At 32.8% G+C, this 14,442-nt stretch overlaps 2 protein-coding genes across 2 annotated transcripts; both read left to right on the top strand.

The window, feature by feature from the left end:
• The first annotated feature begins 1,227 nt into the window (after window positions 1-1,227).
• On the top strand, window positions 1,228-5,181 carry LOC126716837 (calmodulin-binding protein 60 B-like). The gene is made up of 8 exons (XM_050417835.1): window positions 1,228-1,550; window positions 1,667-1,733; window positions 2,455-2,507; window positions 2,847-3,337; window positions 3,535-3,695; window positions 3,800-4,003; window positions 4,088-4,259; window positions 4,444-5,181. Exons 1-8 carry the CDS (start codon window positions 1,471-1,473, stop codon window positions 4,878-4,880), a joined length of 1,665 nt encoding a protein of 554 aa, XP_050273792.1. The 5' UTR covers window positions 1,228-1,470; the 3' UTR covers window positions 4,881-5,181.
• A 7,542-nt stretch (window positions 5,182-12,723) lies between these two features.
• LOC126716836 (uncharacterized) lies at window positions 12,724-14,205 on the top strand. The gene is made up of 5 exons (XM_050417834.1): window positions 12,724-13,073; window positions 13,174-13,264; window positions 13,372-13,442; window positions 13,621-13,677; window positions 13,794-14,205. Exons 1-5 carry the CDS (start codon window positions 12,954-12,956, stop codon window positions 13,950-13,952), a joined length of 498 nt encoding a protein of 165 aa, XP_050273791.1. The 5' UTR covers window positions 12,724-12,953; the 3' UTR covers window positions 13,953-14,205.
• Window positions 14,206-14,442: the final 237 nt, after the last annotated feature.

The raw sequence follows: 14,442 nt of genomic DNA, 5'->3' as shown, positions 1-14,442 counted from the left end.
AAAAAAAAAAAAAAAAAAAAAAAAACAAACAAACAAACCAATAAATCCATATTAAAGTGACAGGTAGCCAACTACAATCTGTCACCATAGAATATATTTTTGTTTTTTAGAGAAGAAACTCACATAGAATATGAATGTGTTATAAGTTATGACTTTTAATATGGTATTTAAATTACTCATAAAACACATGTTAACCTATGGGTTCCACTCCTACCCATGGGGCCTCTAAACTAGAGATACATGTTACTTTCTCATTGAAAAGACACTTACCTTTGTGAACTTAAATTCCAATGACATTGCAAAGAATTTCACTTGAAGCTGCGTTTTTTTTTAAGGTTCAATCATACATGCTTTCGAAGTGTTAACTTAGTCTAGACTTTAGAGTGCCCAATTTTCTTGCCGTCAGGCCCGTCACACTCTACAAATAAACGCGTATCTATGTTTTCTTCTATCTAGAATTTATGTCACCATTTACAAGTACGCGTCAGTTCACCGTGTTTTCTTGCTCTCTGCTCTTTGTCTGAAAAATCATACATTAATCTGTAGCATCTTTTAGCATCATGGTTTATACGGTTAATGTACTTTTCAATCATGACGCGGTTGTTTTGTTTTTTTTAGTTAGAATAATACCAAAGTTAGAATAATAACGGTGTGTTTTTTTTTTATAAACAGAATAATACCAAAGTGTTAGAATCTCCAACTTTGTACCTTTTAATAATCAAATTCTTATCTGTTCAAAGCTGATGCTACTGTGTAGACTTGTAGTTTCCTAATAAGAAAATTTGAAACACAACAATTTTCACCATAGTTGAATTGGTAAGTTTTTAACGGTTTTCATCTTGACTCATCCCTAAGAAAATTGGAGGCCACATCGATAATGAGTAATGCTACTATACAAAACAATTTTCACAATAATTGAATTAACAAATTTTTAACGGTAGAGAATCTCTACCGATCACTAACATTATTGCTTTACTTACTATTAAAACAACTTGCAAGTTAAGGGTGTCAAATTTTTATCAAATTTTTTTTATTTTTATAGACTTTCTCCATGAATAATTTAATATAAACCTTTCTTGTTGCTTTAATCTTTTCATGGGATAAAATCGCCTTGACTTTTAGGATTATACCGCGTCATTTACAAAGTTTGAATTTTTTTTATTTTTTTAAATGAAACTTCCTTGTACCTTCCTATGGTTAGACTGGTGTATAAATAGAATAGCTGTTGAAGGATTTTGGGTTACTCTTGGGCTCTTAATTGTTAGGCTTTAAGAGTATGTTCAACTAGTGTTCTGAATAAATACCATAGCACTTTCAGTTTTTCTGCTACTCTTGGGTTTTTGAGTTTTATGGTTTGAGAATATGTCAATCTAGTTATGTTATAAACACCATAGTTCTTTCAGTTTTTGGGTTGCTCTCGGGTTTTTGAGTTTGTGCTTTTAGAAGTTGAGTCTTAATTGTTTGTCTTTGATGGTGGAGAAGAGGCGTCTTAACGGGAAGGGCGGTGATGACTTTGAAAGGTCCAAGCGCAGACAAGCACTTCAGGCTTGGTTGGTTTAGTTTTATTTATTTATTTTATGATGTGGATGTTTTTGCGTTTGTGTTTGTTGCTTTTCTCAATGTTTTATTGGTTTCTGAATGTGGGTTTGTGTGTTCTTTTGTGCAGTGCTTTCAAAAATATCATCACTGAGCTGCTGAATGGAAACTTCTTGGAACCTTTTCTTAGGAATCTGGTAAGTTGATTCTGTGTCATAAACTTGTATATTTGCATAAGTGTTGTTTGTCTATATTTTTCTTAGCTAACCTCTACTTTAGTACTCAAATATGAGATATCAGCTTTAGCTACCATGCCTCGTATAATTTTTTGTTTTCCTTTCCTCTCAATGTTTTGATGGTGTATGGATTCTCGGTATAACTTCTTTGGTTGCATAGCTTTATTGACTGATACAAGACTCTCTTTTTGACTGGAAGTTTGATTTCATAGGCTAGTTGGTGATTGGTCTCGATGATTAATTATCTTGACTATTTGAGAGTCATCTTTCTTTACCATACATGTCATGACTTATGATGGGTTAGCCATGTCTATACAATATCTTAAAAAGGATTAGTAACAGTTGAAACTTGCCAAAATTGTTTATGTAACTTAATCGCTTCAAAGGCACCTGGTGTGAAACTCAACACAAGCTAAAATTCATTCAATTCTCAATTGTGACAAGTACTTTTACTGTATTGCATAGATGCATCCCCAGATTGTAATTGTACATGCAAAATAAGCTATAACTGTGCTAATATCAGCAGGATTAGATAGTTTGGATATGCTTTCATTCACTAAAAATATTCTTCTGGTTGTCAATATGGTGTTGAAATTTTGGAATTGCTGATATTCATTGAGATATTATAGTGCTTTTACTTTCAAATCTCTTGAGTTCCTGATACCCTATATGTGTCAAATAGGTGCGAGAGGAGGTGCAACAAGCCTTTCTACCAGTACTTCAGCCATCTCTAAGGTCAGTTCTTTGACTTGATTGTTTTCTTGAATATTTTATGCCACACACGTGGTCTCTCTGATACCTTTAGCAGGGCAAGTATCAGGTGAAATCAAGATTGATATAAACGATCTTTCTCACTCTGACAAGATGAATATGGTTGAGTACCATCAGTATCTTAAAGGTTTGATGTTCCCTTAACATGAAGTATCAGTATGCTTCATGTTGTCACAGTTTGCGCCCCCTAACATGCAGTATAACCCAAATTTAAACTGCTTTTTCCCACCAGATGACTAGATTTTCACTATTTTTTTTTTCCACACAAACAGTCCAACATTGGGTTTTTGTGTTTTGTTGCAGACCCTCATTTCATCAGGCTGGAACATCTGGAGTGAGGAGTCTGCAGTTGCGCTTTGTCAATAAATTGTCATCAAAAATATTTACAAACAATACTATAAGAGCTGAAGACGGTACACCCATTGAAATTAAACTGTTTGATACTAGCTCCAGGACTACAGTCAAATCTGGTCAGCTTTCTTCAATAAAGATTCGTATTGTTGTACTCAATGGTGATTTCCCTTTCGATGAAGAAGAGGACTGGTCTGAGCAGGAATTCAATGCCAAAGTTTTACAGGAAAGAGAGGGTAAAAGGCCATTGTTATGTGGGGATGCGTCCGTGACCTTAAAAGAAGGTGTTGGTTCCATTGGTGACATATATTTTACTGACAATTCAAGCTGGATGAGAAGTAGAAAGTTTAGATTAGGAGCAATTGTGCAAAAGCCTCATACTGAAGTAGGAATTAGGGAAGGTCGAAGTGAACCTTTCATGGTGAAAGATCACCGTGGAGAAAGTAAGTCATAAGAGCTTAACTTCAGCTCCTTTTGATCTTAAATAGTAGAGGCATAATTATTACATTTCTTGAAGTAGTTCGTACTTATGCTATTTAATTTCTAGTGGATATTCTAGTATGCTTCTATTATGCTTGATATCGCTAACATCTTTACCATAACTAGACGTATGAGACTGATAAGCAATCTCTTTGTTCAGCAAATCAGAAACACTTCCCTCCATCTTTGAGTGATGAGATATGGCGGTTGAAGACAGTAGGAAAAGACGGTGCATTCCATCAGCGATTGGCATCTCACAAAATTACAACTGTTGGGGACTTACTGCGGAAATATGTAATCAATCCAACCGAATTACGCAGAGTAAGAGACTTCTCTGTGTTTGGATTATAGTTCCAAAGCACTTTTAGTAGTTAAAACAAATTTTTTTTTCTTAGCTAATCTAACTTTCTGCCACGGAAATTTAGATGTTTGGTAGGATCTCAGATGGGACATGGGAGGCAATCATAGAACATGCTATGACCTGTAATAAAGATGATGGAATGAAGTATATTTACCAGATAGCTGGGGAAAGTGTTTGTCTGTTATTCAATTCCATCTACCAGGTTGTAGCAGCAACATTCGATGGACAAGAATATTGTCCTCTGGATTCACTCAACTATTATCAGAAGGTATGCATTAATATTCTTTTGAGTACAGTTATCCATTAATTAGAAACTGATCACCTTCCCTGTTACTTCCTTTTTAAATGGCAGCAATTGGTGGAAACTCTGAAGCAACATGCTTATGAAAATGAGAATGATATCGTTCCCTTCAATGTAGCACCAATAGCTAGGTTTCCAATGGTCTCAGCAGGTCTGCAAGCTGAGCCATTTAGTGTTCCAGAACAAGGTTCACAACAATTTGGCTTCCCAGTCACACATCAAGGTACTAAAAACTTGTGTCATGTATCCATATCCCAAACTATTTATAAGTATCATTCTTCTCATTTCTTTTCATTGGCTAATTGTATCATATACTGCCTTTTAATCTACCAGGTTCAATTCTCTTTTTTTTTTGGTAATTATGTTTCTAGTTTTTCCTAAGTAGCTAACAGTCTATATTTCTGCAGATCAACCAGAAACATTGCTGGGTTTTAACTATTCAGAAAACCATGCAGCTGAATGTAGCTATCATTTAGAAGATTCTTTAGTACAGAATAGTCATCCACTGCTAAGGAACAGCTCAGTGATGGAGGAATATTTACCTGGACTCAGCAATGCAGGATATGGTTGGTCAACAAGTGTTTCGGAGGTGCAAGATTTTACAAATGGTCTTCTAGCAGGAAATGGCATAGCTCCTATTATAACATGGGGGCCACAAAATAGTATTTTCCTTGCTCCAGGCAATGAAGCAGATGTTGGAAATTCTCTTTTTCCCAATTCAGGTGTACATATTCTAAGCACTAGAAAGCCAAAGGCATCTTGGTGTAAGATTCGGGCTGCTGTCAAGTGGGGGTCAGTTAGGAGGGGAGTGGCAGCTAGAAGAATTGCAAACCTACTGTATTAGTACTAGTTTAGGTGGTTACTAGGCTCAAATTGTTAAGCAGGTTTCTCATTAGGAATTCTTTCCTCTAAAAAAAAGAGGCAAGCTTTTCCTATATTTCTTAAGCTTAGTTTGTAAAGTCCCTCTTTTCTAGCACTACCGTCGTTACCTTCCATATCAAGTGTAATGTAGGGTTCAAGTATTAGTGTGCTGCATTTTCCTTTTCTGTGCCATTATGTACATGGTAATAAGTGATCCTTGTAAAAATGGTTTTCCTGTCCAAAAAGTAAATGTTACAAGAAGCAATTTTTAGGACATTACTTTACATTTTGTCTTTGGAGAAGCAATCAGAGCTAAGTGGGTAAATAGTGTGCTTAAGATATAGATTATGTACTTACTTATTCAGCCATGCTGCTTTGGCTTCCATTACACTTGATGCCACCATCGTTAGAGCTCATTTTAATGTCACTTCCTCTCAAATTCCATAGACGCAGGAGCCTTGTGCAATGGGTACAACCTTTTTTTCCTCCCTCCTATATCCATTCATTGAGAGCTTTGATACATTAGATTTAAACAAGTAATGGAGTCAGTTGAATCCTAATTGAAAAGATATCATAGTTTAGTCGAGATAAGGGATGAATCCCAAGCAAAACATGCAACAGCACACAAAATTGCAGAGATAATACTGTAATGGATGACAACCAGTGAAATAAACAGCAAATTAACAAATTATCTACCCCATTAAGTATAATCACAGATGAAAAATAAAATGATAAAAATAGAGTCCAATAATCCAAAAATTTTCTACATTCAAATATGAAAATCTATGCATCAACAAAGACACAAACCAATGAATATAGCATATTATTGTATAAATGCCACTTATTGCCCAAGTGCTCTTAGCAGCCTCATTTTTTTTTGAATTGGCAATGAAAAAGACCTTAATCAGGCCAAGATTGACAAAGAGTTCCAAGAATTTTTCTATTTTATTTTGCCTTTTGCATTTTGGTGAGAACCAAAAGAATTCAAGCTAATGAGCACTGACTTGTGGCAGGCTTATTTCAGTTATCCTTAACTACCAAATCCTGCTAAACTTTCACTGCACAGTGCAGAACCCCACCACCCCAGAGCTCAATTTGATGCAAATCATACAAAAAAAAGGACTTGTGTTTCTTGGATTATCAATGTAATTTTTCTCAGTAAGATAATGTGTCATTCTTCAGTAATTACTTTGAAATAATAAAAATAAAACAACCCCCTGTCAATGTTCATAGAAAAAAATAATAATAACAATCTTCCACCTACTGAAAATTACATTTTCATATTGATCTACCTTGAATAAGCACTCATGTAACTGTTTCACACACACACAAAGTCAATGGCCACTGCAGTTACCCCTCACCTTAAAACAAACCATCTAATCACAAGTCATACAACTACAAAACCCAAAAAAACAAAAACCAAAGAGAGAGAGAGAGAGATCTACATGAACCAACCTGAGAAGACCCATCAACCATGGATTAAACAGACTTCCCTAGCTAGCAAGCAAGGTATCACACACACCCCCATGAACACTCTCTGGTTCATATGGTTGATGGCACTAAGGTTCCTTTCCAAAACTTTCTCAAAACTGTGAATGAGCTTAGTTGAACTGAACTGGAGATGAATTTTCGTGGTGGGTATTGAACACAAGTACTTTATATGTCATTGTTGGTTTTACCTGTTGCATGACTCGCTCGGGGATGCCATCGCTGGTGTTGCATTTTGTGGTGGTGGTGTAACAGGTGTTGGTCATGGTGAGTCATGTGACCGGTCTTTCTGTATGTCTATAATAGTGATCATATATATATATATATATATATATATTTTGTTAGGGTGGTATTGACTATACTGTCGTATTACAGATAGTGTTCTTTTCCTTCGTATTTATGGTTAGGTCTACTTATTAAATTTATAAGAGTTTACTGAAAATGTAAGTGGAGGAAATATAATTTTTTCGTATTCCGAAAATACTTAAAAATTTTCTGAAAAATAAAATCTAAGTATACTTTTAAAATAAAAAATAAAAATTTAGGATACATTTATTTTACCTTTATACAATTCAAAATTTTCATTTTTGATTATCCATGTTTGATTTTGTTTTCCAATTGATCATACCGTCTATTACTATAAGTAAAAAAAGTAAAGTGACATTCATTAACACATTGATTTTGCTTGTAGTTTACCCGTAAACTAACGGAAATAATCTCATTCAAATAGCTGTTCATGCCATGGACAGCAAATGATACGAATTTCAAATTATTAGAAACATAATTACAACGGTAGAGTGTAGAATAATGATAATTTAAAGTTAACCCAGTTTTCTTTTTTCTTTTTTTAATTTGAAAGAGTTGGGAGATGGTTTGTAAAAACTCAAATAACAGATTTGTAAGGCCCAAATAATATTGGGTCATGGGCAAGAAAAGGCCTAACACGTACTCTCCAGATGAAAGCCTCTACAAAGGGCATATATCTCGGGCCGTGAATTAAAAGGTATATCATTATCTGTCCGACGATAAATTACCCTTGGTAAAATACTTCTACCAAGCTAACAATGTCAGCTTAAGTTCCAAGCCTCTGAGGAATAATCTCGGAATAAATGGGACTATTCAAGGACGCTTTCTAAAACTTCCAGATAAATTTACAATAATCAATCTGACACACTTGCATTTAATTTTGGATAACTGATTAGGATAAGACAATAAGTCCCAAAAGTCTTTATTCATCCTAATGTTGAGGAAATAAGAGCCCAATACTCCAATAGGACAAAGGGTTGTCCAGTTGAATAAGGACATTTCATGCTAGAGAAGAAAAATGAGCAAATACAATAAACGATAAAGATGATCCTTTTATCCCCAAAAAAAAGGGCTAAAGATGAAGAAGAAGAGGAAGGTGAAGTATAAAAGGAAAGAAGTTTATAGAAAGAGGGAGATTTTTTCCAGATTTTGAGAGAAATGAAAAGAGAGATACACGGTGAAAAATGTAGTGAGAAAAACTTGATGAATAAAGCTTTGATCCTATATTATTCAGGAAATTGTTTGGTTTTTACTCAAATCTCCCATTGTGGATTATTACAAACCCGTAATATAAATTAATTGTGATCATAAACCTAGATTAATCAAAGTTTAATTCTGTGCTTCCACGTAAAGTTAACCCACTTTGACTGTTAATTGAGTGCCTATAGAGTTTAAAACATAGCATCAACGTACGTGTACAATCCATTATAAACCTAAAATAAAATCTGTAGTGGATTAATTGGAGCTGGACTTTAATTGGAGAGAAAGTACTTATAATAATGGATCTTGATGCATGATTGCATTCTCTAATCATTTTTTTATGAAACCTACGTCAAATTTTAATCCAACTGATTACTGTTTTTTACTGCTATTAGACCATAGTTTTCAAAGATAATATGGTACAAAATTAATCCAACGTGAGTTTAATCATTGCAATCTAGGACTACTTGAATAATTTGTGTCATCTATGGTTGGTTTGTGTCCAATGAAATTGTGAATAGAGCATTAGTTGAATGCACTACATTTGTTAAAAGATGTACTTATAGCACGCTCACATATTGTGTTGATTCCTCCCATGTCATTGAATCCAAATTGATTTCATATGAGACCAAAATGTAAGCCATCCAATATGCTAACAATGCCATCATTGTTGGAAAGGACCCTTAATTCTTTTTTTTTTTTTTTAAATAGATGGATTAGTTGAATTGATTGGAAGAAAGAGAGTCTTTTGTCCTCCCACTCAATTTTGATAAACCATATTAACAAATCGGTCTACTAATTTTTGGTCAATACCTAGATAGCAACCTTTTTAAATAATTTATAGCAAAAGGCAAGGATAAAAGCAAAATTCCAAAAAGAAAAAGTGGAGGCTGCTTTCAAAAAAAAATATTGTCATTCAAGATCTATCAAGACGCACGATTGAGTGTTTTGTGTAAAACAAATGCATATGTGTCCATACTTGATACAATAAGGAAATTATTAAATAAAAAAAAGATATTCAGAATGATTACAAATATTTTATTTTAGAAAAAAAATTATTATAGCGTGGCCTATTTTCACATTGAAATTTATTGTAATGATGCTCTTTAAATGTTTGTATAAAGAAAAGTGTTACATCCATAATATTTTTACAACAAATTTTAAATGGTAAGTTATTATTAATTTTCATTTGAAACTACTATTAAAATTACTTTTTTATCTACAATTAACAACCTGTCAATTCGTTGTGAAAATGTGGTATACATAGCATTTCCATGGTATAAAAGACATTCTCACTTGAGAAAGACTAATATACTTTCCCATTGATATTTCCTTGAAACTTGGGCTAGGCCTCTTCGCAAGCTTGGGTTGTTGGGTAGGCCCCTTTAAACGTGGTCCTTATTGTGGTATACTCTATGGTTATGGATCCCTTTATGTTTTGAGTCCTGTGTTGAGACTCTTTGGGCCAACACTTTTAACTTGGGCCCCTAAAGATTTGGGCTTATTACCAATTTAAAGTGGCCCGATGTATGAAATTATTATCAAAATTCAAAAAGGAAAACGAAAAAGAAATTATAAAATAATACATTAATATAATCTTACATTAATGAAAACAACGATTTTAATTAAGAAAGTTCTTTCTGTTCAATAGTTGCCTACTTTATCTTTACATTTGGATTAGCCAAAGTAATACGGAGTAGATTAACCCTAACTTTCAAAAGTTAGCAATGTTATTTATTTATTTGTTTATTTTAGAATCAAAAGGTTCCAACATTTCCAACGTTGATTTTTTCCCCCCAATGTTTGATCTATCTATTCAATTATGAATCTTAAATCATAGTGTTTATGAACAGTTTTTTTGTCTTAATTTTGTTTACAAATAATTTGATATTTAGTTTTTTATTATTTTAAAATTAGCTTTTAAGTTTTACACCATACATTTAATTGTAGAGCAATATTTATTACACACATTTTTATACACACGTATAAAAAAACAACTAAACTGTGACTTGAAGTCATAAAAAGGTAATTGAAACTAGAACTTGAAAATCGTGACTTCAAGTCACTATTTAATTGCTTTTTCATGTGTGTGTAACAATATATTTTATAATAGTTTTTATCTTTTATATATAAATTACTAAAAATTATATTTTTTTTAATAAATACTATGCAAATAAGGTTTTTTTTTAAGAGAGTACAAATTTAGGTTGTGCTCAGTACAAAAGACCCTACTTTTGTCACATAATCTCATCCCAAACTTAACAACGTTAAGTTTATAAAATAATAAACCAAAAACAAAAAACCTGACACTAGAGGAATCTTTTCAGGAAAAATAAAATAAAATAAACACCAAGCCAAAGTCAATAAATTTATATAATAATACTAACAAATACCACCAATATTATTTTAACAAAAATTATAAACTAATGCAATAAATATAAAAAAATAATTAAAATTTGTTTATATTTAAAAATTGCCATATTAATTTTTTTTTATAAACAAAAGTAAAATGTGTAGTACTTATCATCTTAACTATCCTAAAGAAAAAAAAAAAAAACATACACCAATGGTGTACCATCGCAATCCACGAAAGTCCAATGTTAATTTCACTTCTAGCAAATAAAATATACTAGGAGTCTAAAATGTCTTGAACATTCTGTCTAAACATAGTTTCCGATGCTCATTTTTCTCCTCTCTCACGATGATTAGAGACCAAGTTTGAGTTTATCAGTTTAAGGATCAAGTTAGTCAGTTTTGAAAAATTGTGGGCTTGACTTACATTAGCTAAAACGCCAAGGTGTTAATTGTATTTTATCCAAAAAATTAAATAAAATTTGTACTCCTTCCATCTCAATTTGTTTGTCATCTATTTGAGATGTTCCAAAATATTGTCCTATTTCTAAAAATAAAACTCATTAATTTACTAATGTTTATGTTATATCCCTACAATTTAGTTCTATAGTTGCATTTCCAATATTCTTTTTTGGTTATGTTTTCTCAGTTCTGCTTCTCCTCCTCCGTTCCTTGCTTCTCAAATTGATAACAGTGGTTGGTATTAGCAAAAACAATGGGCGCATCAGAGTTGATTGAAGTTTCTCTAGCTCTTCTTTGTTGGTTGACAAGTATGTGAATTAACCAAGGTCACAGTTGGAATCTCCACCAATAGAACATCTAAGTCTTTGTCGTCCCATCATTATGAATATAATTGGTTTAAAAGTTCTTTGCCATTGATGATTAGCTCTTAAGCAATTCCCTGTAGCGTCTCTGCCTTGTTTGGAGAGGTAGATTTTGACATATACATATGGAGAAAGCTGTGTTTGAAGGTAATGTTGAGGGTGGGTTGTAGTATGAACTGTGTATTCTTAAAAGCAAAAGGCTTTTTGTACTTGTAAATGAGTTTTGAAATGTGAAATTTTCATTTTTTTTAAGTCAGTATCCCCGTTGTGTTCTGTACTAGCAAATTTATAGAAAATAAAATTTTATATTCCATGCCTCACATTTTTAAAATATTGATGGTAAAAATTTAGGTGTTTCACATATAAAATGATTTACATATTATTGGTTGTATTATAAACAGTTTCTATATTTGAAATTATATTGTTATTCAATGCAATGACAAGGTATTGGGGTAAGGGTAAGGCGATTTAACATAATCTCTTCAAAACTTTGTAACATAATTCCTCTAAAATCTTGTAAAAAATGAAATTTTGTGTATTAAACATGAATATAATAACTATAAATTATTATTTAATATAATCGCAAGCACGTGACTTGCATGTTGCATGTGCTTCCCCACTAGTAGTGCTCATAAATTAATAATACCACCAATATTATTTTAACAAAAATTATAAACTAATGCAATAAATAAAATAAAAAAGTTAATTAAAATTTGTTTATATTTAAAAATTGACATATTAATTTTTTTAATAAACAAAAGTAAAATGTGTAGTAGTTATTCAGCAAAAAAAATAAAAAGTGTAGTAGTTATCATCTTAACTCCTCCAAAGAAAAAAAAAATCATACACCAATGGCGCACCATCATAATCCACAAAAGTCTAATGCTAATTCCACTCATTGCAAAGAAAAAATCCCAAGAGTCTAAAATGTCTTGAATATTCTGTCTAAATATAGTTTCTGTTACTCATTTTTCTCCTCTCTCATGATGATTAGAGATCAAGTTTGAGTGTATCAATTTAAGAATTCAGTTGGTTAGTTTTGAAAAATTGTGAACTTGACTTATATTAGCTCAAATCTCAGGTGTTAATTGTATTTTACCAAAAAAATAATTAATTAAAATTTGTATTATATTAATTTTTTGACATATTAAATTTTTTGTTCATAAACATAAGTAAAAAAATCATACACCAATGACAAGCCATAGTAAAATTCACAAAAGTCCAATACTAATTCCCCTAGCAAAGAAAATATCCTAGAAATCTAAAAGTCTTCTCTCTCATGCAAATCAAAAGACCAAGTTTGGTTTTCTCACTTTAATGATCAAGTTGATCAATTTAAAAAAAAAAAAAAAAATCTCAAACCTAACTAACATTAACCCAAACCTCAAAATGTTTATTGTATTTTATTAAAAAATTTAATTAAATTTTGTATTATATTTAAAATAGTCATATTGTAAAATGTGTGGCAGTAGTTATCAATAATCATCAAAAAAAAAAAATAAAAAATAAAAAATGTTAAGCCAATGGCGTGCCGTCGTAAATTCACAGAAGTCGAGTGCTAATTCTGCTCCTTCACAAAAGAAAATATCTAAAATTTCTCGAAGTTTCTTTCTTGACATATTTTTACTCTTCTCTCCCTTACAACACAGATTCCTCGTCTCTTCCTAGATATTTTATTCTCTCTCCAAAGCCATCTCTCTCTTAAAAACTCACCACCTTTGCTTTCTTTTCTTTCTCGTTCTCCTCTCTCTCTATGGTTTAGGTAACCATACACACACCACACCAAAATTTTTTTTTTTTTTTTTTTGGTTTTTCTCTTAGGGATCTGTTAATTCAGTTACTTTTTCGGTTGTAAAAGTTATTCGGTTATTCGTGGATCCGGGTCAATGGATCGGGAAGGAGGAGGATCCAACGGTGGATCTTCCTTCTCGTACTACTCCGTCCTCGGAATTCGCAAAGACGCTTCCTTCTCCGATGTCCGCTCCGCCTATCGTAAACTCGCTCTGGTCAGTCACCCCCTTAAAACGCCACCGTTTTCTTTCCCTCCCCAAAACGCCGTCGTTTCCGTTTTGTTTTTTTAATTTTGTTTTTTGTGTTTTTTTTTAGAAGTGGCACCCGGACAGGTGGGCACGGAACTCCGGCGCGGCGACGGCGGAGGCCAAGCGGCGATTTCAGCAAATCCAAGAGGCTTACTCCGGTAACTTTATCATACCCTCAAAAAAAGAAAAAAAAAGAAACGGTGTCGTTTAAATTCCCGTTATAATGTGCTGACGTGGAGATATAACGGACGTTAAATTGTAACAGTATTATCCGACGAGGCAAAGAGGTCAATGTACGACGTGGGACTCTACAATCCTCTGGAGGACGAAGACGAAGTACGTATCTTTTGGTTTTTGGGGTTTTTTTTTTTTTTTTTTTGTGTGGGTAAAACGATGTCGTTTGGTCTTGTACGCGGTAAAATACTAAAATGATTGCCTTGGAAATATAATTAAACTTTATTTTGTTTTACCTTTTAGCCCATGATGAATTTTTTTTTTTTTTTTTTTAATGCAGGATTTTTGTGATTTTATGCAAGAGATGTTGTCCATGATGAACAACGTGAAGGACGAGGTAGCATTTATTTATTTATTTACATTTTATAAAAATTAAATGTGTGTGGTTGTTTTTTTTTTTTAATAATAAAATATTGTGAGGGTATGATGGTAATTTCCTGGTTTTAATAATAGGGGGATAGTTTTGAGGACCTGCAGAGGATGTTTAAGGAGATGGTCGGTGGAGATGGGATGACGACGATGATGGGGTTTGAGGATCCGACGGTTACGAAGAAGGCACGTGTCAGTCAATCGAAGGGTAACGCGGCAAAGCGCAGCAATTCTCGCTGTTAGTGCAATGTACCGGATCATAAGGATCCTAATTCTAAATTCGAAATTCCAAATTCATCCCCCTTTCAATTATGTACTAATTTAGCGTTAAGATCTCATTTGTGTTTGGGGAATATTTTAGGGGGTTTAGTTTAGGAGTGTAATTCAATTTACTTTGGTTGTTTTAGGAATTTTAATTTTAAAAAAATCAAAGTGAAGTTGGGATGGAACATGTGGGTGTTTTTTTAAAATAAATGAAACTTTGCCTTCCATTTTATTATGAATCTTGAGATGGGATTTGTTTTTTTGTTTATTTTAGTCTCTTTCTTGTTGATGTATCCAAAATTGGCGAAAAAGCAAGCATTTTTTATTATTTGGGGTTGTGATGGAATTGTCAAAAATGGCATATATTGACATGTAAAACGTGACAAGTGATAAATAATGCCCACTCGGTGAATTATGTGGCATGTTATTTCGTACGTGTAGGGACATGTACACACTTGTGGGATGTGCC

Source organism: Quercus robur, chromosome 3 (genome assembly GCF_932294415.1).
Source record: "Quercus robur chromosome 3, dhQueRobu3.1, whole genome shotgun sequence".
NCBI classification, from domain to species: domain Eukaryota; kingdom Viridiplantae; phylum Streptophyta; class Magnoliopsida; order Fagales; family Fagaceae; genus Quercus; species Quercus robur.
The sequence above is the reverse complement of the archived record's forward strand: the minus strand, read 5'-3'. Positions and strand labels throughout refer to the sequence as shown.

Bases quoted from the DNA above. Each gene is read 5' to 3' on its own strand.
- LOC126716836 (XM_050417834.1), top strand. From the start codon at position 12,954: ATGGATCGGGAAGGAGGAGGATCCAACGGTGGATCTTCCTTCTCGTAC. The intron at 13,074-13,173 runs GTCAGTCACCCC...GTTTTTTTTTAG, and splicing joins CCTATCGTAAACTCGCTCTG to AAGTGGCACCCGGACAGGTG. The intron at 13,265-13,371 runs GTAACTTTATCA...AAATTGTAACAG, and splicing joins AATCCAAGAGGCTTACTCCG to TATTATCCGACGAGGCAAAG.
- LOC126716837 (XM_050417835.1), top strand. From the start codon at position 1,471: ATGGTGGAGAAGAGGCGTCTTAACGGGAAGGGCGGTGATGACTTTGAA. The intron at 2,508-2,846 runs GTCAGTTCTTTG...GTTTTGTTGCAG, and splicing joins GTACTTCAGCCATCTCTAAG to ACCCTCATTTCATCAGGCTG. The intron at 4,260-4,443 runs GTACTAAAAACT...ATATTTCTGCAG, and splicing joins CTTCCCAGTCACACATCAAG to ATCAACCAGAAACATTGCTG.